The sequence below is a fragment of the Salmo salar genome, chromosome 27 (genome assembly GCF_965601325.2).
Source record: "Salmo salar chromosome 27, fSalSal1, whole genome shotgun sequence".
Lineage (NCBI taxonomy): Eukaryota > Metazoa > Chordata > Actinopteri > Salmoniformes > Salmonidae > Salmo > Salmo salar.
This window is the reverse complement of record NC_138317.1, coordinates 11,281,718-11,301,117: the sequence shown is the minus strand read 5'-3', so window position 1 is coordinate 11,301,117 and position 19,400 is coordinate 11,281,718. Positions and strand designations below refer to the sequence as shown.

The window sequence follows — 19,400 nt, the reverse complement described above, 5'->3', positions numbered from 1 at the left end:
TCATTTCCCAGGAGAAAATGCAATTTGTCAGTTTCTGCTGTCTACGAGCTCAGACAGGCAGTGCAACGGAGAACTCGTCGGAACGGTTTCAAGTCTGTCTGTTTTACAACGATTATAGCATTTGCAGTCAAAAGAGGCAACATTTAAACTCACTTGGTGTGAATCCCTAGCCCCCCGCCCGCTACCCTTGCACAGAGATATGAGCGGCAGCGGGCGGCCCAGAACTAGCTCGTTTGCTGAGCCACAAGGTAATCCCGGAGCCGCTGCAGCATCCACCGGATCAGCCGCTGCGGTGGGGAGTAGCACAGGAAAGACCGGGGTCCAGCAGGCCTCGGGGAGCAGTTCGTCTGGATGCTCTAATTTAAAGCTGGCCAGTAAGTTTATTATGATGTTTTGTGAAAAATATTGCCTTGGATGATTTTAAGACACACTGTAGTTACAGTCCAGTGTCCAATGTTGTAGCGAATGTGGTCAATTTTGAAAAAACGAGTTAACTAGTTAACTGCTTTGATTAACTGTCGTTGTCTGAACGGTTGAGTTGTCAGTTAGCAAACTAGTTACTGTAACTTGCTAACCCACGCCAAAAACCAAGTAATTCGCGCTAGCTAGCTTGCTAGGTCTAGATTAGTTATGCTAAACAAAAATAACAATTTCAAAGATTTTACTGAGCTGCAGTTCATATGATTGAGGAAATCAGTCAATTGACAAATTCAATAGGCCCTAATCTCTCGATTTCACATGACTGGGAATATAGATATGCATCTGTTGGTCACAGATACCAAAAAAAATGGGCCTCAGGCTCTCGTCATGGTATTTCTGTGCATTGAAATCGCCATCGATAACATGTAATTGTGTTCGTTGTCCGTAGCTTATGCCTGCACATACCATAACCCACCCACCACCATGGGACACTCTGTTCACAACATTGACATCAGCAAACTGCTTGCCCACACGACGCCATACACGTGGTCTGCGGATGTGAGGCTAGTTGGACCTAATGCCGAATTCTCTAAAACGAAGTTGTAGGCTGCTTATAGTAGATCAATTATCAGGCAACATCTCTGGTGGACATGCCAGCAGTCAGCATGCCAATTGCACGCTCTCTCAACTTGAGACAACTGTACATTGGCATTTTATTGTCCCCAGCACAAGCTGCACCTGTGTAATGATCATGCTGCTTAATCAGGTTCATGATATGCCACACCGGTCAGGTGAAAGGAGAAATGCTCACTAACAGGGATGTAAACACATTTTGTGTACAACATTTGAGAATGTGTATGAAACAGTTCTGGGATCTTTTATTTCAGCTCATGAAAGATGGAACCAACACTTTACATGTTGCGTTTATATTTTTGTTCAGTGTATATTAGCATGCTAGATAATTAATGACCTCGCGGTACCATACTGTAACAGCTAGCTAAATATAAAGAAAGCATAAGCAACATAAACAACCTTAGCTACGTGTGCTAAGGCATGCCAGCTAACTTGTAAGCAGCAGCCATAGCCGATGGATAACTAGCGTCTAAGATGGGTTTTAGATGGCTAGGTGTTAACTAGTTTACAAGGGGATTCAATCTATTTAGCTAACCTAGTTACAGTAGCTAGCTAACAATAGGTACATCATTTAAGTTATATCAAGCAAACGAGTCAGTGATAACTAGCTAGCTAGTTCAAACAACAATCATCTTTACCCAACGAGCTAGCTACGTGACACTACAAACGACAGGCTAACGTTAGCTATCACAGACTTGATAGGCAAGGTAGCCTAATTGTTTGTTCATAAAGGTTGACAACTAAGCTAGCCAGATAACTAGCTTTGTGCTTCCCAACACAGATTCATGTTAAGCACACCCTTACCTATTGTTCAAATTAGGTCGATAGTGGATACTTATCTATCCAGTAGCCCAGATAAGTAACCAGCCTAGAAAGATAACTCTAGTTATACAGTGACTGTTAACAGGTGATACAGAACTTGATAAAAAGTGGTGAAACATGTAACTACTAGCCAGCTGTATAATATATTATGAGCTAGTAATTCTCCAAGAAGTAGGCTAGTAGATATACAGAAGAAAGATGACAAGCTGAAATACTTGCTTACATAGTACATCAACAACTTCCATGCATCCTTTGCACGTTTTTTTACCTAGAGCATGTTTCCACTTTGCGCCTTGTAGTGCACACTGGAATTGGATGGCTTTATCCACCATGATGATCAACGTTTGTCGTGCAGAGTACATGTTGTTGGTTGTGGATCTGACTTTTCCCAGACCTTCTTCCCCCTGACTAAAGGTCTCGAAGCTTCAGCGTATGTGCAGATCACGTTCTGCACGTGTGTCTTTACTGCACAGATTTGTGGTCCCCTTCACATTTCTCACTGTCAATGGTGAATGATAATTCTTCAAGTTTTACTGGTGAAACGTCCGTATGCAGATCTCCTTGAGTTAGTGTTATTTTCGCAGTAGCTTACAGTGTTGTTTTGAGTGATGTACAGTGAGCGAATTTTGCCTGTCTTACAGTAATGTAATACTATGCAATTATATTCGGTTATGTTAGGTAGAATACTATCATTATGTGATCTTGCAGACATGGATTCAGCTTTTATCCATCTTTTATTAAATGACCACCATTCGCCAAAGTAGCCTGTTCTCTACGGATAGAGCAGAGACTGTGCGTAAAGTAGAGAATAAACACATGCGCAGAAGCTTTGGGATCTTTAGTCCGGAGGAAACAAGTTCTGGGACAAGTCTGATCTGCAGCCACATCGTATTATATGTGATGATGAAAGTTGGAGCTCAAACCTCATGGTATAAGTCAATCTTGGCGAAACACTAAGCAAAGATGTGGACAACAGGACATGCTGATGCTTTTGAAATGGTGAAGTGGTGTTCCAAATGATGACAGGTCTCCTTTTTTGTCAAGGTTTTTTAATGCTTCATGCGGGACAAGTCATTAAGATTTCTGTGGTTTGGATTTGACACTAGCAAGAATATAGGCTACTTGTCTAGCCGTTGATTGCTTTTGACTAAATTAACCTAAGTCAAATTTTGCCTCAGATCTCTGGTATTTATGGCACAAGTTCTCAGGTCCATAAATTCAACCATTTCTTTAAAAACAACAACTCCCTCTTTCTGCACGTCCAGGTGTATCAATTCCACACCCTCACATGTCTTTCTGCACGAGCACACTGTATTATGTCATCACCATTAGAGGTCGACCGATTATGATTTTTCAGCGCCGATACCGATTATTGGAGGACCAAAAAAGGCCGATACCAATTAATCGGCCAATTTTTTTTATTTATTTGTAATAATGACAATTACAACAATACTGAATGAACACTTCTTTTAGCTTAATATAATACATCAATAAAATCAATTTAGCCTCAAATAAATAATGGAACATGTTCAATTTGGTTTAAATAATGCAAAAACAAAGTGCTGGAGAAGAAAGTAAAAGTGAAATATGTGCCATGTAAGAAAGCTAACGTTTAAGTGCCTTGCTCAGAACATGGGAACATATGAAAGCTGGTGGTTCCTTTTAACATGAGTCTTCAATATTTCCAGGTAAGAAGTTTTAGGTTGTAGTTATTATAGGAATTATAGGACTATTTCTCTCTATACGATTTGTATTTCATATACCTTTGACTATTGGATGTTCTTATAGGCACTTTACTATTGCCAGTGTAACAGTATAGCTTCCGCCCCTCTCCTCGCTCCTGCCTGGGCTCGAACCAGAAACACATCGACAACAGCCACCCTCGAAGCAGCGTTACCCATGTAGAGCAAGGGGAACAACTACTCCAAGTCTCAGGGCGAGTGACATTTGAAACGCTATTAGTGCGCACCCGCTAACTAGCTAGCCATTTCACATCGGTTACACCAGCCTAATCTTGGGAGTTGACAGGCTTGAAGTCATAAACAACGCAATGCATTGCGAAGAGCTGCTGGCAAAATGCAGTAAAGTGCTCTTTGAATGAATGCTTACGAGCCTGCTGGTGCCTACCACCGCACAGTCAGACTTCTCTATCAAATCCTAGACTTAATTATAATATAATAAACACACAGAAATACGAGCCTTAGGTCATTAATATGGTCAAATCTGGAAACTCCGGAAACTATCATCTCGAAAACAAAACTTTTTTTTTTCTTTCAGTGAAATACGGAACCGGTCCGTATTTTATCGAACGGGTGGCATCCCTAAGTCTAAATATTCCTGTTACATTGCACAACCTTCAATGGTATGTCATAATTACGTAAAATTCTGGCAAATTAGTTCGCAACGAGCCAGGCAATGAACGCAAGAGCAGTGACACAGCAGTGAATTTCATGTTAGCAGGCAATATTAACTAAATATGCAAGTTTAAAAATATATACTTGTGTATTGATTTTAAAGAAAGGCATTGATGTTTATGGTTCGGTACATTGTTGCAACGACAATGCTTTTTTCGTAAATGCGCTTGTTAAATCATCACCCGTTTGTCGAAGTAGGCTGTGATTCGATGAGAAATGAATAGGCACTGCATCGATTATATGCAACGCAGGACACGTTAGATAAACTAGTAATATCATCAACCATGTGTAGTTAACTAGTGATTATGTTAAGATTTGATAGTTTTTTATAAGATAAGTTTAATGCTAGCTTGCAACTTACCTTGGCTTCTTGCTGCCCTCGCGTAACAGGTAGTCAGCCTGCCATGCAGGCTCCTCGTGGAGTGCAATGTAAGGCAGGTGGTTAGAGCGTTGAACTAGTAACCAGAGGTTGCAAAAACGAATCCCCACTGAACAAGGCAGTTAACCCCCGTTCCTAGGCTGTCATTGAAAATAAGAATGTGTTCTTAATGTTTTGTCAAGTTAAATAAAGGTGGGGGGGGGAAAATAAATAAATAATTAAATCTGCAAATCGGTGGCCAAAAATATCGATTACCGATTGTTATGAAAACTTGAAATCGGCCCTAATTAATCGGCCATTCCGATTAATCGGTCGACCTCTAATCACCATGGTGGTGTGTGTGTGTGTGTGTGTGTGTGCGCACAATCATTTGTTTGTGGGAGGCTGTGTGATATGAGCAGAGTTAGAGCAGGGTCATTCTCCGTGCAAAGTGCTAAGGTCTCCAGTTCAACCAGCGAACTGGCCCTGTCCTCATACAGGGAATGAATCTCACATGAAGTAGGCCTGCCTCAGAACTCTCTGACCCAGGCCACCAAACACAGCTCTTTGCTTCCCTGTGGCTCAGTTGGTAGAGCATGGTGTTTGCAATGCCAGCATGGTGTGTGCAACGCCAGGGTTGTGGGTTCGATTCCCACGGGGGGCCAGTACAAAAAAAAAAATGTATGCATGTATGCATTCACTACTGTAAGTCGCTCTGGATAAGAGCGTCTGCTAAATGACAAAAATGTAAAAAATGTTTGAGGTGGCCTGGAGGTAACTGTTGTTTTGAGTTCAAGTGTATTAGATGAGATCGATGATGGGCCTATTGGAGGATCGCAAGTCTTGTGTTCCTTAGGTCAAATGATGTTCAAAGGAGCACAAAATAGCCCTGTTCATCCTCCAACAAAGCAGGCGGCTACTCTAGTGGTTACACAAACATGAGGTAGTTAATAACACGGGCCCTTGGTTGAGTTCAGTAGGACATTCAGTAACTCATTTTGCAATGGCAAATAACAATTTATTGAAACAAGTCTAGATTGTATTTCACCCACTTTTAAAATGTTTTCTCCTTAACATGATCCTGTAGGCCTATTTTTCTATGCTGAGAAATTGCTTACTCTGCCTGCTGCTTGTTTTGGCTATGTAAAGGCCTGTTATCATTTGACCTAAATGCTGTCAATGCCATAAGCCTCAGCTATTTATTTTTTTAAGCATAGGACATTTTCAGACTTTTTATTGAAGAGACAGGGCGTTTAGAAGTAAGGAAGTCAGTGAGGGTATGTGAGAAAGTAGCCGTGGGTAGAGCATTCCGACCCATACCGTCACGAGCGTTGAAGGCGGCGATGTTAACCACTACACCACCCCAGGTCAAAAATGTCAATACACTTGAGCACTTGTTTACGTCACAATGTTAGAATAGGTCACTGTGACCCACATTAAGCCTACATTCCTTCAAAAGACCATGGTTCCTAATAACTGTAGAAATTAACCATATATTAGCAACAATGTCCTTGGTCATGTTCATTATGTCACGCCGTAGCAAAACAGCTTTTCTTAGAGTTCAGATAATAAGCCTACATCCCTGTTTTGGAATGTTTTCATCAGTTTCGTACCTACTGAACAAAACCCTCTTAATCTCCTCTCTTTCAAATCTGAAAAGAGGACTATTTTTTTGACACGACTTGTCCTTGTTTCCCAGGGGACAGTGGGAAGGTGACTACGGTGGTGGCCACATCTGGGCAGGGTCCCGACCGCCCACAGGAGGTGTCCTACACGGACATTAAGGTGATCGGGAATGGCTCCTTCGGTGTGGTGTACCAGGCGCGCCTCATCGACAGCCAGGAGATGGTAGCCATAAAGAAGGTGCTGCAGGATAAGAGGTTCAAGGTATGGCGGCCAGTCTCTTGGAGAAATACAGCCTTGTTGTCACCCAGAGTCACATTTGTTTATTTTCAAATCTGTAGCACATCATTTACAGTGCATTTGGAAAGTATTCAGACACCTGAATTTCCACATTTTATGTTACAGCCTTATTTTAAAAAAAAGTAATTATTTATTTTTCTCTTCCATTTACACACAATACCCCATAATGACAAATGAAAACTTGTTTTAAGAATAAAAACAGAAATACCTTATTTACATAAGTATTCAGATCATTTGCTATGAGACTCAAAATTGAGCTCAGGTGCGTCCTGTTTCCATTGATCATGCTTGAGATGTTTCTACAACTTGATTGGAATACACCAGTCATAAATTCAATTGATTGGACATGATTTGGAAAGGCACACACCTGTCTATATAAGGTCCCACAGTTGACAATGCATGTCAGAGCAAAAAGCCATGAGGTCGAACAATTTATCTGTAGAGTTCCTGAGGCAGGATTTTATTGAGCATTGAAGGGCCCCAAGAACACAGTGGCCTCATCATCTCCATCATTCTGGAAGAAGTTTGGAACCACCAAGAGTCTTCCTAGAGCTGGCAGCCTGGCCAAACTGAGCAATTGGAGTAGAAGGGCCTTGGTCAGAGAGGTGACCAAGAACCCAATGATTGCTCTGACAGAGCTCCAAAGTTCCTCTGTGGAGATGGGAGAACCTTCCAGAAGGACAACCATGTCTACAACACTCCACCACTCGGGCCTTTTATGGTAGAGTGGCCAGGGAAGCTATTCCTCAGTAAAAGGCACATGATAGCCCGCTTGGAGTTTGCCAAAAAGGCACCTAAAGGACTCTCAGACAATGAGAAACAAGATTCTCTGGTCTGATGAAACCAAGATTGAACTCTTTGACCTGAATGCCAAGCGTCACGTCTGGAGGAAACCTGGCACCATCCCAACGGTGAAGCATGGTCGTGGCAGCATCATATTGTGGGGATCTTTTTGAGCGGCAGGGACTAGGAGACGAGTCACGATCGAGGGAAAGATGACCTGAGCAAAGTACGGAGAGATCCTTGACGAAATACTCCAGAGCATTCAGGACCTCAGACCTTCCAACAGGACAACAACCCTAAACATACAGCCAAGACAACGCAGGCGTGTCTTCGGAAAAAGGCTCTGAATGTCCTTGAGTGGCCCAGCCAGAGCCCGGACTTGAACCCCATCGAACATCTCTGGAGACCGGAAAATAGCTGCAGCGACGCTCCCCATCCAACCTGACAGAGCTTGAGAGGATCTGCAGAGAAGAATGGGAGGAACTCCCCAAATACCAGTGTGTCAAGCTTGTAGCGTCATACCCAAAGGTGCTTCAACAAAGTACTGAGTAAAAACCTGTTTTTGCTTTGTCATTATGGGGTATTGTGTGTAGGGGAAAATAACAATTTAATCCATTTTAGAATAAGGCTGTAATGTAACAATGTGGAAAGTGAAAGGTTCTGAATACTTTCCGAATGTACTGAACAAAAATATAAAGATCTATGAATGTCACATGACTGGGAATACAGATATGCATCTATTGGTCACAGATAACAAAAACGGTAGGGAGCGTGGATCAAAACAACAGTCAGTATCTGGTGTGACCGCCATTTGCCTCGTGCAGCACGACACATCTCCTTCGCATAGAGTTGATCAGGTTGTGGATTGTGGCCTGTGGAATGTTGTCCCACTCTTCTTCAACGGTTGTGCGAAGTTTCTGGATATTGGCGGGAACTGAAACACGCTGTCGATCCAGAGCATCCCGAACATGCTCAATGGCTGACATGTCTGAGTATGCAGGCCATGGAAGAACTCAAATCAAATGTTATTGGTCACATACACATGGTTAGCAGATGTAAATGTGAGTGTAGCGAAGTGCTTGTGCTTCTAGTTCCGACAGTGCAGTAATATCTAACAATTCCACAACAACTCCCTAATACACACAGCCATTTTAAGGCCCAGATCACTCAGCTCCCTGCCTAGCAATGATGATGCAATGTGAAGTGGGTGGAGTCTCCTCTTTATCAAAGTTGGGTTTGCATACTACCACAGGTGAAACCATGTTTTTGTTTGAATGCAGCTCTATTGGCCATCTGGGAAGAATAAACTTGGTTAAGCTTCTATAGTGTCCGTAGAGTTTTGTTAGTCTGAAAATTAGAACCTAACAGTACATATAAATATATGGATGACTGAGCGGCATAGGCAAGATGCAATAGATTGGTAACCGGCACATTTACACCATCCACGAATTGTGTACAGATCCTTGCCCCATTGTCGTGCCCATGCTGAAACATGGGCACGACAATGGGCCTCAGGATCTCGTCACGGTATCTTGGTGCATTGAAATTGCCATCAGTAAAACGCAATTGTGTTGCCCATACCATAACTCCACTGCCATCATGGGGCACTCTGATTACAACGATGACATCAGCAAACCGCTCGCCCACACAATGTCATACACGTGATCTGCGAAATTCTCTAGAATGATGTTGGAGGCAGCTTATGATAGAGAAATTAACATTTAAATTCTCTGGCAGCAGCTCTAGTGGACATAAATGCAGTCAGCATGCCAATTGCGTGCTCCCTCAACTTGCGACATCTGTGGCATTATGTCGTGACAACTTCATGATCATGCTGTTTAATCCGTTTCTTGATATGGCACACCTGTATGTCTTGGTGAAGGAGAAATGCTCATTAACAGGGATAAACAAATTTGTGCACCACATTTTGGAGAAATGTTTTTTTGTGTGTATGGAACATTTCTAGGATCTTTTATTTCAGCTTCTGAAACAACACTTTTTACATGTTGTGTTTATATTTTTGGTCAGTGTGTGTATATATCAAAAGACACCCAGCAAGTTTAGCACTCACCAAAGTCAGATTTACTATAAGAAAAATGTTATTACCTTTGCTGTTCTTCGTCAGAATGCACTCCCAGGACTTCTACTTCAATAACAAATGTTGGTTTGGTTCAAAATAATCCATAGTTATATCCAAACAGCGGCGTTTTGTTCGTGCGTTCAAGACACTATCCGAAAGGGTAAATAAGGGTGACGAGCATGGCGCAAATCGTGACAAAAAATGTCTAAATATTCCATTACCGTACTTCGAAGCATGTCAACCGCTGTTTAAAATCATTTTTATGCCATTTTTCTCATAAAAAAGCGATAATATTCCGACAGGGAATCTGCGTTTAGGTAAACAGACGAAAGAAAATAAAGCATGGGGTCGACTCGGGCATGCGCCTAAGCCCATAGTACTCTGATCGGCCACTTGCCAAAAGCGATAATGTATTTCAGCCAGAGGCTGCCTCGATATCGTTCAGCTTTTTCCCGGGCTCTGAGAGCCTATGGGAGCCGTAGGAAGTGTCACGTTAGAGCAAAGATCCTCAGTCTTCAATAAAAAGAGCCAAGATGAAACACAACTTGTCAGACAGGCCACTTCCTGCATGGAATCTTCTCAGGTTTTGGCCTGCCATTTGAGTTCTGTTATACTCACAGACACCATTCAAACAGTTTTAGAAACTTTAGGGTGTTTTCTATCCAAAGCCAATAAGTATATGCATATTCTAGTTACTGGGCAGGAGTAGTAACCAGATTAAATCGGGTACGTTTTTTATCCGGCCGTGTCAATACTGCCCCCTAGCCCTAACAGGTTAATGCGTTTGAGCCAATCAGTTGTGCTGTGACAAAGTAGGGGTGGTACACAGAAGATAGCCCTATTATGACAAGAACAGCTCAAATAAGCAAAGAGAAACGACAGTCTATAATTACTTTAAGACATGAAGGTCAGTCAATGTGGAAAATGTCATGATGTTTTAAAAAGTTTCTTCAAGTGCAGTCGCAAAAACGATCAAGCGCTATGATGAAACTGGCTCTCATGAGGACCGCCACAGGAAAGGAAGACCCAGAGTTACCTCTGCTGCAGAGGATAAGTTAATTAAATTTACCAGCCTCAGAAATTGCAACCCAAATAAATGCTTCACAGAGTTCAAGTAACAGACACATCTCAACATCAACTGTTCAGAGGAGACTTCGTGAATCAGGCCTTCATGGTTAAATTGCTGCAAAGAAACCACTACTAATGGACACCAATAAGAAGAGACTTGCTTGGGCCAAGAAACACAAGCAATGGACATTAGACAGGTGGAAATCTGTCCTTTGGTCTGATAACTCCAAATTTGTGATTTTTGGTTCCAACCGCTGTGTCTTTGAGACGCAGAGTAGGTGAACGGATGATCTCCGCATGTGTGGTTCCCACCATGAAGCATGGAGGAGGAGGTGTGATGTTGTGGGGGTGCTTTGCTCTGGTGACACTGTCAGTGATTTATTTAGTATTCAAGGCACACTTAACCAGCATGACTACCACAGCATTCTGCAGCGATACGCCATCCCATCTGGTTTCCCCTTAGTCCCACTATCATCTGTTTTTCAACAGAACAATGACCCAAAACACATCTCCAGGCTGTGGAAGGGCTATTTGACCAAGAAGGAGAGTGATGGAGTGCTGCATCAGATGACCTGGCCTCCACAATCACCCGACCTCAACCCAATTGAGATGGTTTGGGATGAGTTGGACCGCAGAATGAAGGAAAAGCAGTCAACAAGTGCTCAGCGTGTGTGGGAACTCCTTCAAGACTGTTGGAAAAGCGTTCCGCGTGAAGCTGGTTGAGAGAATGCCAAAAGTGTGCAAAGCTGTCGTCAAGGCAAAGGGTGGCTACCTTTTGAAGAATCTCAAATATATTTTGATTTAACACTTAATTTAAAAACAATTTTTGGTTACTACATATGTGTTATTTCATAGTTTTGATGTCTTCGCTATTATTCGACAATGTAGAAAATAGTACAAAAATAAAGAAAAACCCTTGAATGAGGTGTCCAAACGTTTGACTGGTACTGTATATAAAGTTGTTTTTTAACAGACCATAACTCTGAGTCTGCTTTAGGGGGTTTTGCTATAGAAAATGTAGTATCGTGGGTCTGTATCATGGCAACACTAAATTGTCTTATCCTTTACGTCATGAGATGATGAATATCCATTTTTGGATTGGTCTCGTAAATTCCTATAATGTTATGAGTAGGCTACTTTTCTTTTTCAATACAGGACACACCTTTGTAATTTTAGAAGAAACATTTCCATATGACTTTGTGGGAGGAGATTTGTATTGTAGCCTATGTTTTTCTGTGACCGAAATGAACACTATGTCTTTACCTTACTGAACAAACACATATCCCACGCATTGTAAAGATCAATTCACTTACAGGGCAATTAGAAACCCTTGACATTTTCCACTGTTCAATTCCAGAACTGTTCTTTTGTTTAACACGTTTCCTATGCAGAACCGAGAGCTACAGATCATGCGAAAGTTGGACCACTGCAATATCGTGAGGCTACGCTTCTTCTTCTACTCTAGTGGTGAAAAGGTAGGCTGTCGTCCATTGTTTTTGGCACACCTTAATGCGGAAATGAAAATGCCGAGGACCCGAACGGTCTGTTTCCTCTTCATATGAGTCGTTCTTCCCACTACAAAGTTGGGATTTTCAAAATGCATCATTTGAGTACATATCGAGTTATGACTGGTGCAGTCATTTGGCATATAGTGATTGTCAGTTCTCTTCCCCCTATACAGAAGGATGAGGTGTATCTCAACCTGGTGCTGGACTTTGTCCCAGAGACCGTGTACAGGGTGGCCCGGCATTTCAACAAGGCCAAAAGCATCATTCCTATCATTTATGTCAAGGTAAACTCCCTCCCTTCTTTTTTCTTTCATTCTCCAACTTTTGCTCGCCTCAACGTCTTTTCATTAGACTTCGATTGTCTAGTATAACACATTCAACTATGAACTATCATTTTTTAATTTTTTAATTTACTCTCCCAAACAGGCTTGGCATTGACACAAAATAACCCTCCTTATTGATTTGTTTATGGTTCTAATTGGTCTACGTCGGCCATTTTGTGTCTCCTCAGGTGTACATGTACCAGCTTTTTCGCAGCCTGGCCTATATCCATTCCCAGGGTGTCTGCCATCGAGACATCAAACCCCAGAACCTGCTGGTGGACCCTGAAACTGCCATCCTAAAGCTCTGTGACTTTGGGAGGTAAGCTGGTCAGGTATTTCCCATTTCCCTCCACGTAGACAGTGTTTTATATACTATTGAACCGATGTGACTGACTGGTACCGAAATATTGAAGTAAACCGGGGTCATATGTGTCCTGACTGAATGTGTTGAATAAATGGGCTCAACCAGACACAATGTAAAATGGATCTATGCCCTCCCTTGAATGGGGTTGTAACACTGATCCAGTTGTATCCTTAGTTACAATCTCCTACTCACACCCTTTTCATTGTATATTTTGCCCATAATACAGCCATTGCTGATACCGTGCAGACACAGGGCTGCTTTCTATAGAAAGTATCCTGTGAACTTCTTAATTATAAATCAATAAGTATAAATCTCACTAAGATATTTACTTCAGCATGAAAAAATGATTGACACTGAGACGTGTGAGCCCCACCCCTCATTCATCGGGTTTATCAAGCACTATATAACAGTTTCCACCAATGTCAACGGGTCAGGTGACCTCATGTGGTCAGGTATAATCCTATACCGCATGGTTAGACCTGCAGGGCTCAGTATTAGCCTCTACTGCTGAACATCTACTGCTTATCTTACCAGTGACAACTGTTGCAGTGGGTAGAGATGGAAGTATTGCAAGACGACTGTATTAGAATAACCTAGACTCGCCTTAGAAGACTGCATTAGCTTAAGCTAGATTTATTTGAGAGAACTAGAATCTGTCACAGAGTGGATAGCGTTTTGTAGACTTTACCCTTTGCCAAAGCTTCATAAAAAAATGGTGGGGTTTAGGACGAATTGAGTTATTGCACACATACACTTCACAGAGTAGGTGTTCCCTTATGCTAATAAATGCTAGAAAGCACCAATGGGATCTCACTAGCTCGTGCTTGGCTCTGCCCACCTCCTTGCTTGTTCTTCCCACTATGATTAATTTTCTCCCATTGGAAACGACAGGCTCTGTTCTATCTTGGGTTAGTCTTTGGTATTAGCCTAACCTGGACTTAGCTTAGAAGACTGTATTAGCCTAACCTAGGTTTAGCTTAGAAGACTGTGTTAGTCTAACCTTCAACCTCTGCGGTTTACCCTAACTTCAGCGCGAAGCAGCTGATTCGTGGGGAGCCCAATGTGTCGTACATCTGCTCGCGGTACTACCGCGCCCCAGAGCTCATCTTCGGCGCCACCGACTACACGGCCAACATCGACATCTGGTCGGCGGGCTGCGTGCTGGCCGAACTGCTACTGGGACAGCCCATATTCCCCGGGGACAGCGGAGTGGACCAGCTAGTGGAGATCATCAAGGTGAGTAAATAGGAGGAATGTGTTTTCCTGTATGTGGTTTACACTACAGGGATAAAAATACCTGCCATTCTGATTGCGTACCAACGTTAGGACATTTGACTTATGAGAATGTTTTGTGTGACTGATGGGGGGGAAAGCTAGGGAAGTAATAATCCGTGATATAATTAAGCAATAAGAACAGCCCCACGGCTGTCAGCCAATCAGCATTCAGGGCTCGAACCACCCAGTTTCTAATAATCAGTGACGTGGAGAGATTCCAAATGATAACCATTGTGCGCTAATAACTGTGTACTTTTATGTCTGCTACTCAGGTTTTGGGAACTCCGACACGGGAACAGATCCGAGAAATGAACCCCAACTACACAGAGTTCAAATTCCCCCAAATCAAAGCACATCCCTGGACAAAGGTAAATGGTTATAAAAAATATATATAGTTATGTTTTTGTCTTTCAAGTAATGTCTTTGTTTTTTTCTGAAACTGTTTTTCATGTTGTGTGTGTGTGTACTTTTACCTCCTCTCGCAGGTGTTTAAGCCTCGCTCCCCTCCGGAGGCCGTCGCCCTGTGCTCGCGCCTGCTGGAGTACACCCCAGTCACCCGCTTCTCGCCCCTGGAGGCCTGCGCTCACGCCTTCTTCGACGAGCTGCGCCAGCCCAACGCCCGGCTGCCTAGTGGCCGACAGCTGCCCCTGCTCTTCAACTTCAGCACCACCGGTCTGTACACCTTGTTGACCCCCTGACCTTTTTGTTATCCAAAAGTGGTTGATTCAATTTCAATTCAGGGAATCAATTGAAACTCCCATTCAAGAATTGAAATAGACCTGACCGCAACTTTGTTTTGTGACCCATGCATATATTCTGCACGTCCTTTTAGGATATCTACAAACGAAGTTTAGAATATATTTGTTTGTTTTCAATGTCTGTTGTATGGCTTATGTGTTGGGATGTTTAAAATTGTAAGACTTTTACCCAATTTCAAACACTATGACCTTGCCACAGTCTTTTACCAGTTCTTTCTTATAAATCTAATGCTTTTTCCTATCTTTCTTTTTCTCTCCTATCCTTCCAGAGCTGTCAATCCAGCCCCAACTGAACTCCACCCTAATTCCTCCTCATGCCCGCGCACAGACCAATTCATCTGGTATGACCCCAATCCCCTATTCCAAACATAGTCATTGGCTACCCATGTCACTTCAGTACCACACAGTGAATAGAGTAGCTGTCAATCATTCATTCCCATATCTGCAGCTATTGTCATGGAGTAGTAATTGGCTTGCAGACATTCTAGGTTCGGTGGAGTTTTAGGCTAAATCCACATGAAATGAGGGAAATGGATAGTAAGATGACTGGTCTTACAAATGGCAAAAATAAAGTCTCTTCCCTTATCGATTCAAATATTCTTTGTCCATGTTTCTGGTCATTGTAATGCTTTCTGTAGAAGACAGCAGCCAACCAAAGGGGCACTAGCCTGAGAACCACACGTCTGTCTCTTTATGTTTTAGTAACCACACCTTTGTGCATTGTAAATGTTTGTAGTCTTCACTTAACTGGAAATCTGGAAAATGTTTTCTGATCCGTTTTAGTGGAGGTCTTACTACAATTTAGCTGCGTAGTTGCATATGTCTACAGTTTATTCTTGACTAGCAAAATCAATGTGTTATGTCCATTCAAAATATCTAACATTATCTGTCCTCTTCTCTACCACTATTCTCCACACTTCTCCCTCTATTCCTCTCATTCCTCTATCCCTCAGTAGATGGCTCTGGGTTAGACGGCTCCTCTCAGCACAGCTCAGTACCCGGATCACTCAACAACAGCACCTGAAACATCCCTGCAAACCCTCTGTTTGTCTGCCAGCCCCCCCACACACACACTATATTGCTTCTTTCTACTTCGCTGCTTGTTATTTCTCCCCATTGGTTACAAACATACCTTTTTGTACTGTACATACATTGAACAAACCATTTATAGCATTAGAGGGTATCATTAGCTGACAAGGTAGTTTTGTTACATTCAATTGAAACTAGATCAGCACTACAGGCAGAATTCGACACACACACACACACACACACACACACACACTTTCTCATGTACTGACGACACCTTAAGTATTATTCCACTCCCTGGCTGCATCTCCTTTGGCCCAGCTCTCTCTTTCTCTCTGGCTGTTTATAACACTCATGTTCCTGCTGTTGAGGGTGGCATTCGAAGGTTCAGTAGGTGGGGCAGGTCCTCTCTATAATAACGGTTGAATTTTTTTTTAAATCAAGTTTTTTTTGGGTGTGACTTTTTTATTCTAACGTGTATTTATTTGACTGAAGACTTCATGAAGAGTTCTTCCCACAACCACACACAAAGTCTACAGGAGTTTGTCTACAAGCTAATTGAGGTGTTTCCCAGTTAGTCATTTGTAGACAAATGGGATAAAATGGTTCTGGTTACCAGATGGAGGAAGAGGCTGTGTTTGTTTTAATACTTTTTATAAAATTATATTTCAAAATATGAAATGACAGCTGCTTTTTTTCTTTTTAATTGTACATTTATTTTTTATTTTTTTATTTGCTTCGATGGCACTGTGAATTTTTACATGGAAGGGGGGGTTGAAGTTTATAATTGGTAGCCATACTTGCTAGCAAATTTCCAGTGTGTGTGTGTTAAGGATCTGAAGGAAAGGTTTTGACAGATGGTGAGGCTGGTGGTGTTCGTGTGGAGACTGAGACATCCCATGATGCACATCTGTGTAGCAGCATCTCTCAAGACAGTCCCAAACTGAGCCTCCCTTTACTGTCCATGGGAAGACAAATCAAATACAGGAATGATGGTTAAGACTGCTGTGGTAGTGAAATGTCACCTTCCTATTGACTTCAATATATGGCATACCATAAAAATCTTGTATGGTGAGGTTACAAGTTGGATTTCAAAATCTGGTTCTGGCTAATTTGGCACTCATAGCATGAACTCTCCAGAACTCCTGATTTGTAAGAGGGACCTTTTTTATTTTATTTAAGTATATACACGCTGTGCTGTCAGCACACTTGTAAGAATCTTTGTCAGTGTCGCACCCATCTAGATTGTAGAGGACAAAGGGATGATCAACTATGGGTTCAGCCATGTGGACATAAATGTATCCTGTATGGAGTAGCTGACTCCAGTTTGGACATTTGAAACAGACCATGATTCCAGTTCCGTTCTGTTAATTCGAGGTTGTGTGTGTGTGTGTGTGAAGACGCGTACTCTGTTACTGGTGTAGTGTGGCCGACAGGGAGTTCATAGTAGCCCTACAGTCTTGTGCTTGTGGGAGTAAATGAGAAATTGAAGCGGGTGAGGGAATGGCTGAGTTTTTCGTTGTGTGTGATGATAATGTGTTGTTCGTGTGAATAATCGTACTCCGATCCAATCTGCACCGTTTTAAAAAGCCAGTGTTGTAGGTTTAGATCAGTTCTCAGTACTGACCACTTGAAAGCTTTCTAGTACAAGCGTGTTATGATATTGTACCACCTCTACCACCCACTTGTAGAAACAACCCTCATATGTGCTGACGTTGATTTAAAGAACACATTTTTCCTCCTTTTATCTCTCTGAAGCCATCTTCTTCCTAGCCCGGAATCCCAATTGATTTGCGTGAAATGGAGCATATTGGTTTGGATTCCTTTATTATTATTTTTTTCGCCCTGTAAATATCACCAACTTTTAATTTCCCCTCATTTATTTTTATTACAGTGTTTTTTTATTTTCCGTTACCTGTTGAAGTCGTCACGGACCAGTTTCAGTTCCATTCAAAAGTCTGTAAATACAATTAGTTTCAATGCCCTGATTTCAAGATGTAAATACCCCCCCTAAAATGTTTTTTTTTCTCCCACATTTTCCCTCCCTGTTTGTTGATGTCTCTCTCTCCGTCTCTCTCTGGTTGTTCGTCCCCCATAACGTGTGATTGTACTGTGTCTCGCCGCTTTATTTATTACCTCACTTGGTGTTCTCGTGTAGGGAGGGGTTGAGGCACCGACTGTTTTGTGGGCATTATGTAGAATGTTCCAGAATACATGTACTGTACTTGGAACCCATGACATTGGTATGTTTGGAAAGTTGGACTGAAAATGTTTGGTTGGATATATCCAGATTTGATCAGACTATCTGCGGTACGATTCCAACTAATACATTTCCCTGGTCTTTTTTATTTATTTAATTTGTACTTTTTAAATCACCTACGTACTGACCTTTTGACAGGGGAAATGTGATTCTGGGCTGTTTGAGTTCACCAGACAACCATTTGGCCAATGCACTGCCCCTGTACCCATTCATTACAATGGGCGCCCAATGTAAGAGATTTAAATTGTGTGAAAGTGTCATGTTGTGATGCAGAGAAGCCATAATAAATGTTTAAAAAAATACCCGCTGAATGTGAAGGGTAAACGTAAGGGCCTTGATGGCGACACAGGTTCGGATGGTGCAGCCAGCCTCCCTCCCTTGACAATGCCCATCACGGACAATTCCGACTTTTGCTGCTTTCAAAATGTCAGCCACAGACAAAATGCAGCGACTGCCGTACGAACCAGTTATCAACCCCCCCCCCCCCCCGTTCTGTGTGTTGATGTACATGCCTGTTTGCTGGTTTCATAACTAAATCTCAGCAGGATCAGGCTACTAGCCAATTATACTAGAAGTACCCTGTTCTGTGTATAGCAAACCAAGTGAGGTCACTTTTTAGTGTTCTGTGAGTAAAATTGTTATCAGTAATTTTTCATTCCAATCCAGTTTCTATTGTATCTTCCTGGTCAGGAGACCTGGTGTGCTTTTGGGACAGAGGGAGGAGAGGGAAGGAGGGAGAGAACCCAACTGTCTGTTTTGTCTGTATGAAATGAGCTCATTTAATAAAGTGATGAAACTCCCGTGAGCCCATGTTGTTATTGTGTCAGACTGAGTAACATGTTCGAAACATCACTTTCACATTTCACCCTTTTCGTCATTTTTGATAAAAGAACAAACATATCCTACAAATCCAGAAGTATTGATTCCTAATAGACAGCCGCTCCAATGGAAGTTTATTTCTGCATATGTACCATTTCATTATCAGTTAATTGTTTTTGGTCAACAACTAGACAGGTGCAGAGGTCCCAACAATAGAACAGTGTTTATATGGAATCGTGAAATGCAGCCACTTAGGCCAACTCTTGCTGCAACCTCGACGAAGGGGTGGATGTAAATCTGGGACACTCAAATTAGTATTATATGGTGTCGGGGCTTTTTCTGGATCCAAATGGGGCTTAGGTGGTGGCCGTGGCTAATGGTACGGTTGCCGACCAAATTCTTTTGAGGTCCTCCTGTTGGACGCAGCGATAGTTTTGCAGTTTTAACGCACATTTTCTGCAATTCACATCTTGCCACGGGGCTGAGAGAATTTGCAGTTTTAATGCAAATTTCCATTTTTTTTTTTTACAGTTTTCCATCAGGCTGAGAGGAAAATGTGCAGTTTC

At 42.2% G+C, this 19,400-nt stretch overlaps 1 protein-coding gene across 2 annotated transcripts; it reads left to right on the top strand.

Moving 5' to 3' along the window:
- The first annotated feature begins 7 nt into the window (after positions 1-7).
- On the top strand, positions 8-18,820 carry LOC106588417 (glycogen synthase kinase-3 beta). Of its 2 annotated transcripts, none has more exons than XM_014177370.3 (10): positions 8-374; positions 6,347-6,534; positions 11,893-11,976; positions 12,183-12,293; positions 12,521-12,651; positions 13,728-13,932; positions 14,244-14,339; positions 14,457-14,643; positions 14,999-15,070; positions 15,686-18,820. In XM_014177370.3, the coding sequence occupies exons 1-10, from the start codon at positions 200-202 to the stop codon at positions 15,751-15,753; spliced, it is 1,317 nt and encodes a 438-aa protein (XP_014032845.1). In that variant the 5' UTR covers positions 8-199; the 3' UTR covers positions 15,754-18,820. The 2 variants fall into 2 exon arrangements, with proteins under 2 accessions (XP_014032845.1, XP_014032844.1); XM_014177369.3 differs by having other exon boundaries at positions 10-374; positions 15,683-18,820.
- The last annotated feature ends 580 nt before the right edge of the window (positions 18,821-19,400 follow it).

Bases quoted from the DNA above. Each gene is read 5' to 3' on its own strand.
- LOC106588417 (XM_014177369.3), top strand. From the start codon at position 200: ATGAGCGGCAGCGGGCGGCCCAGAACTAGCTCGTTTGCTGAGCCACAA. The intron at 12,294-12,520 runs GTAAACTCCCTC...GTGTCTCCTCAG, and splicing joins TTCCTATCATTTATGTCAAG to GTGTACATGTACCAGCTTTT. The intron at 14,340-14,456 runs GTAAATGGTTAT...CTCCTCTCGCAG, and splicing joins AAGCACATCCCTGGACAAAG to GTGTTTAAGCCTCGCTCCCC.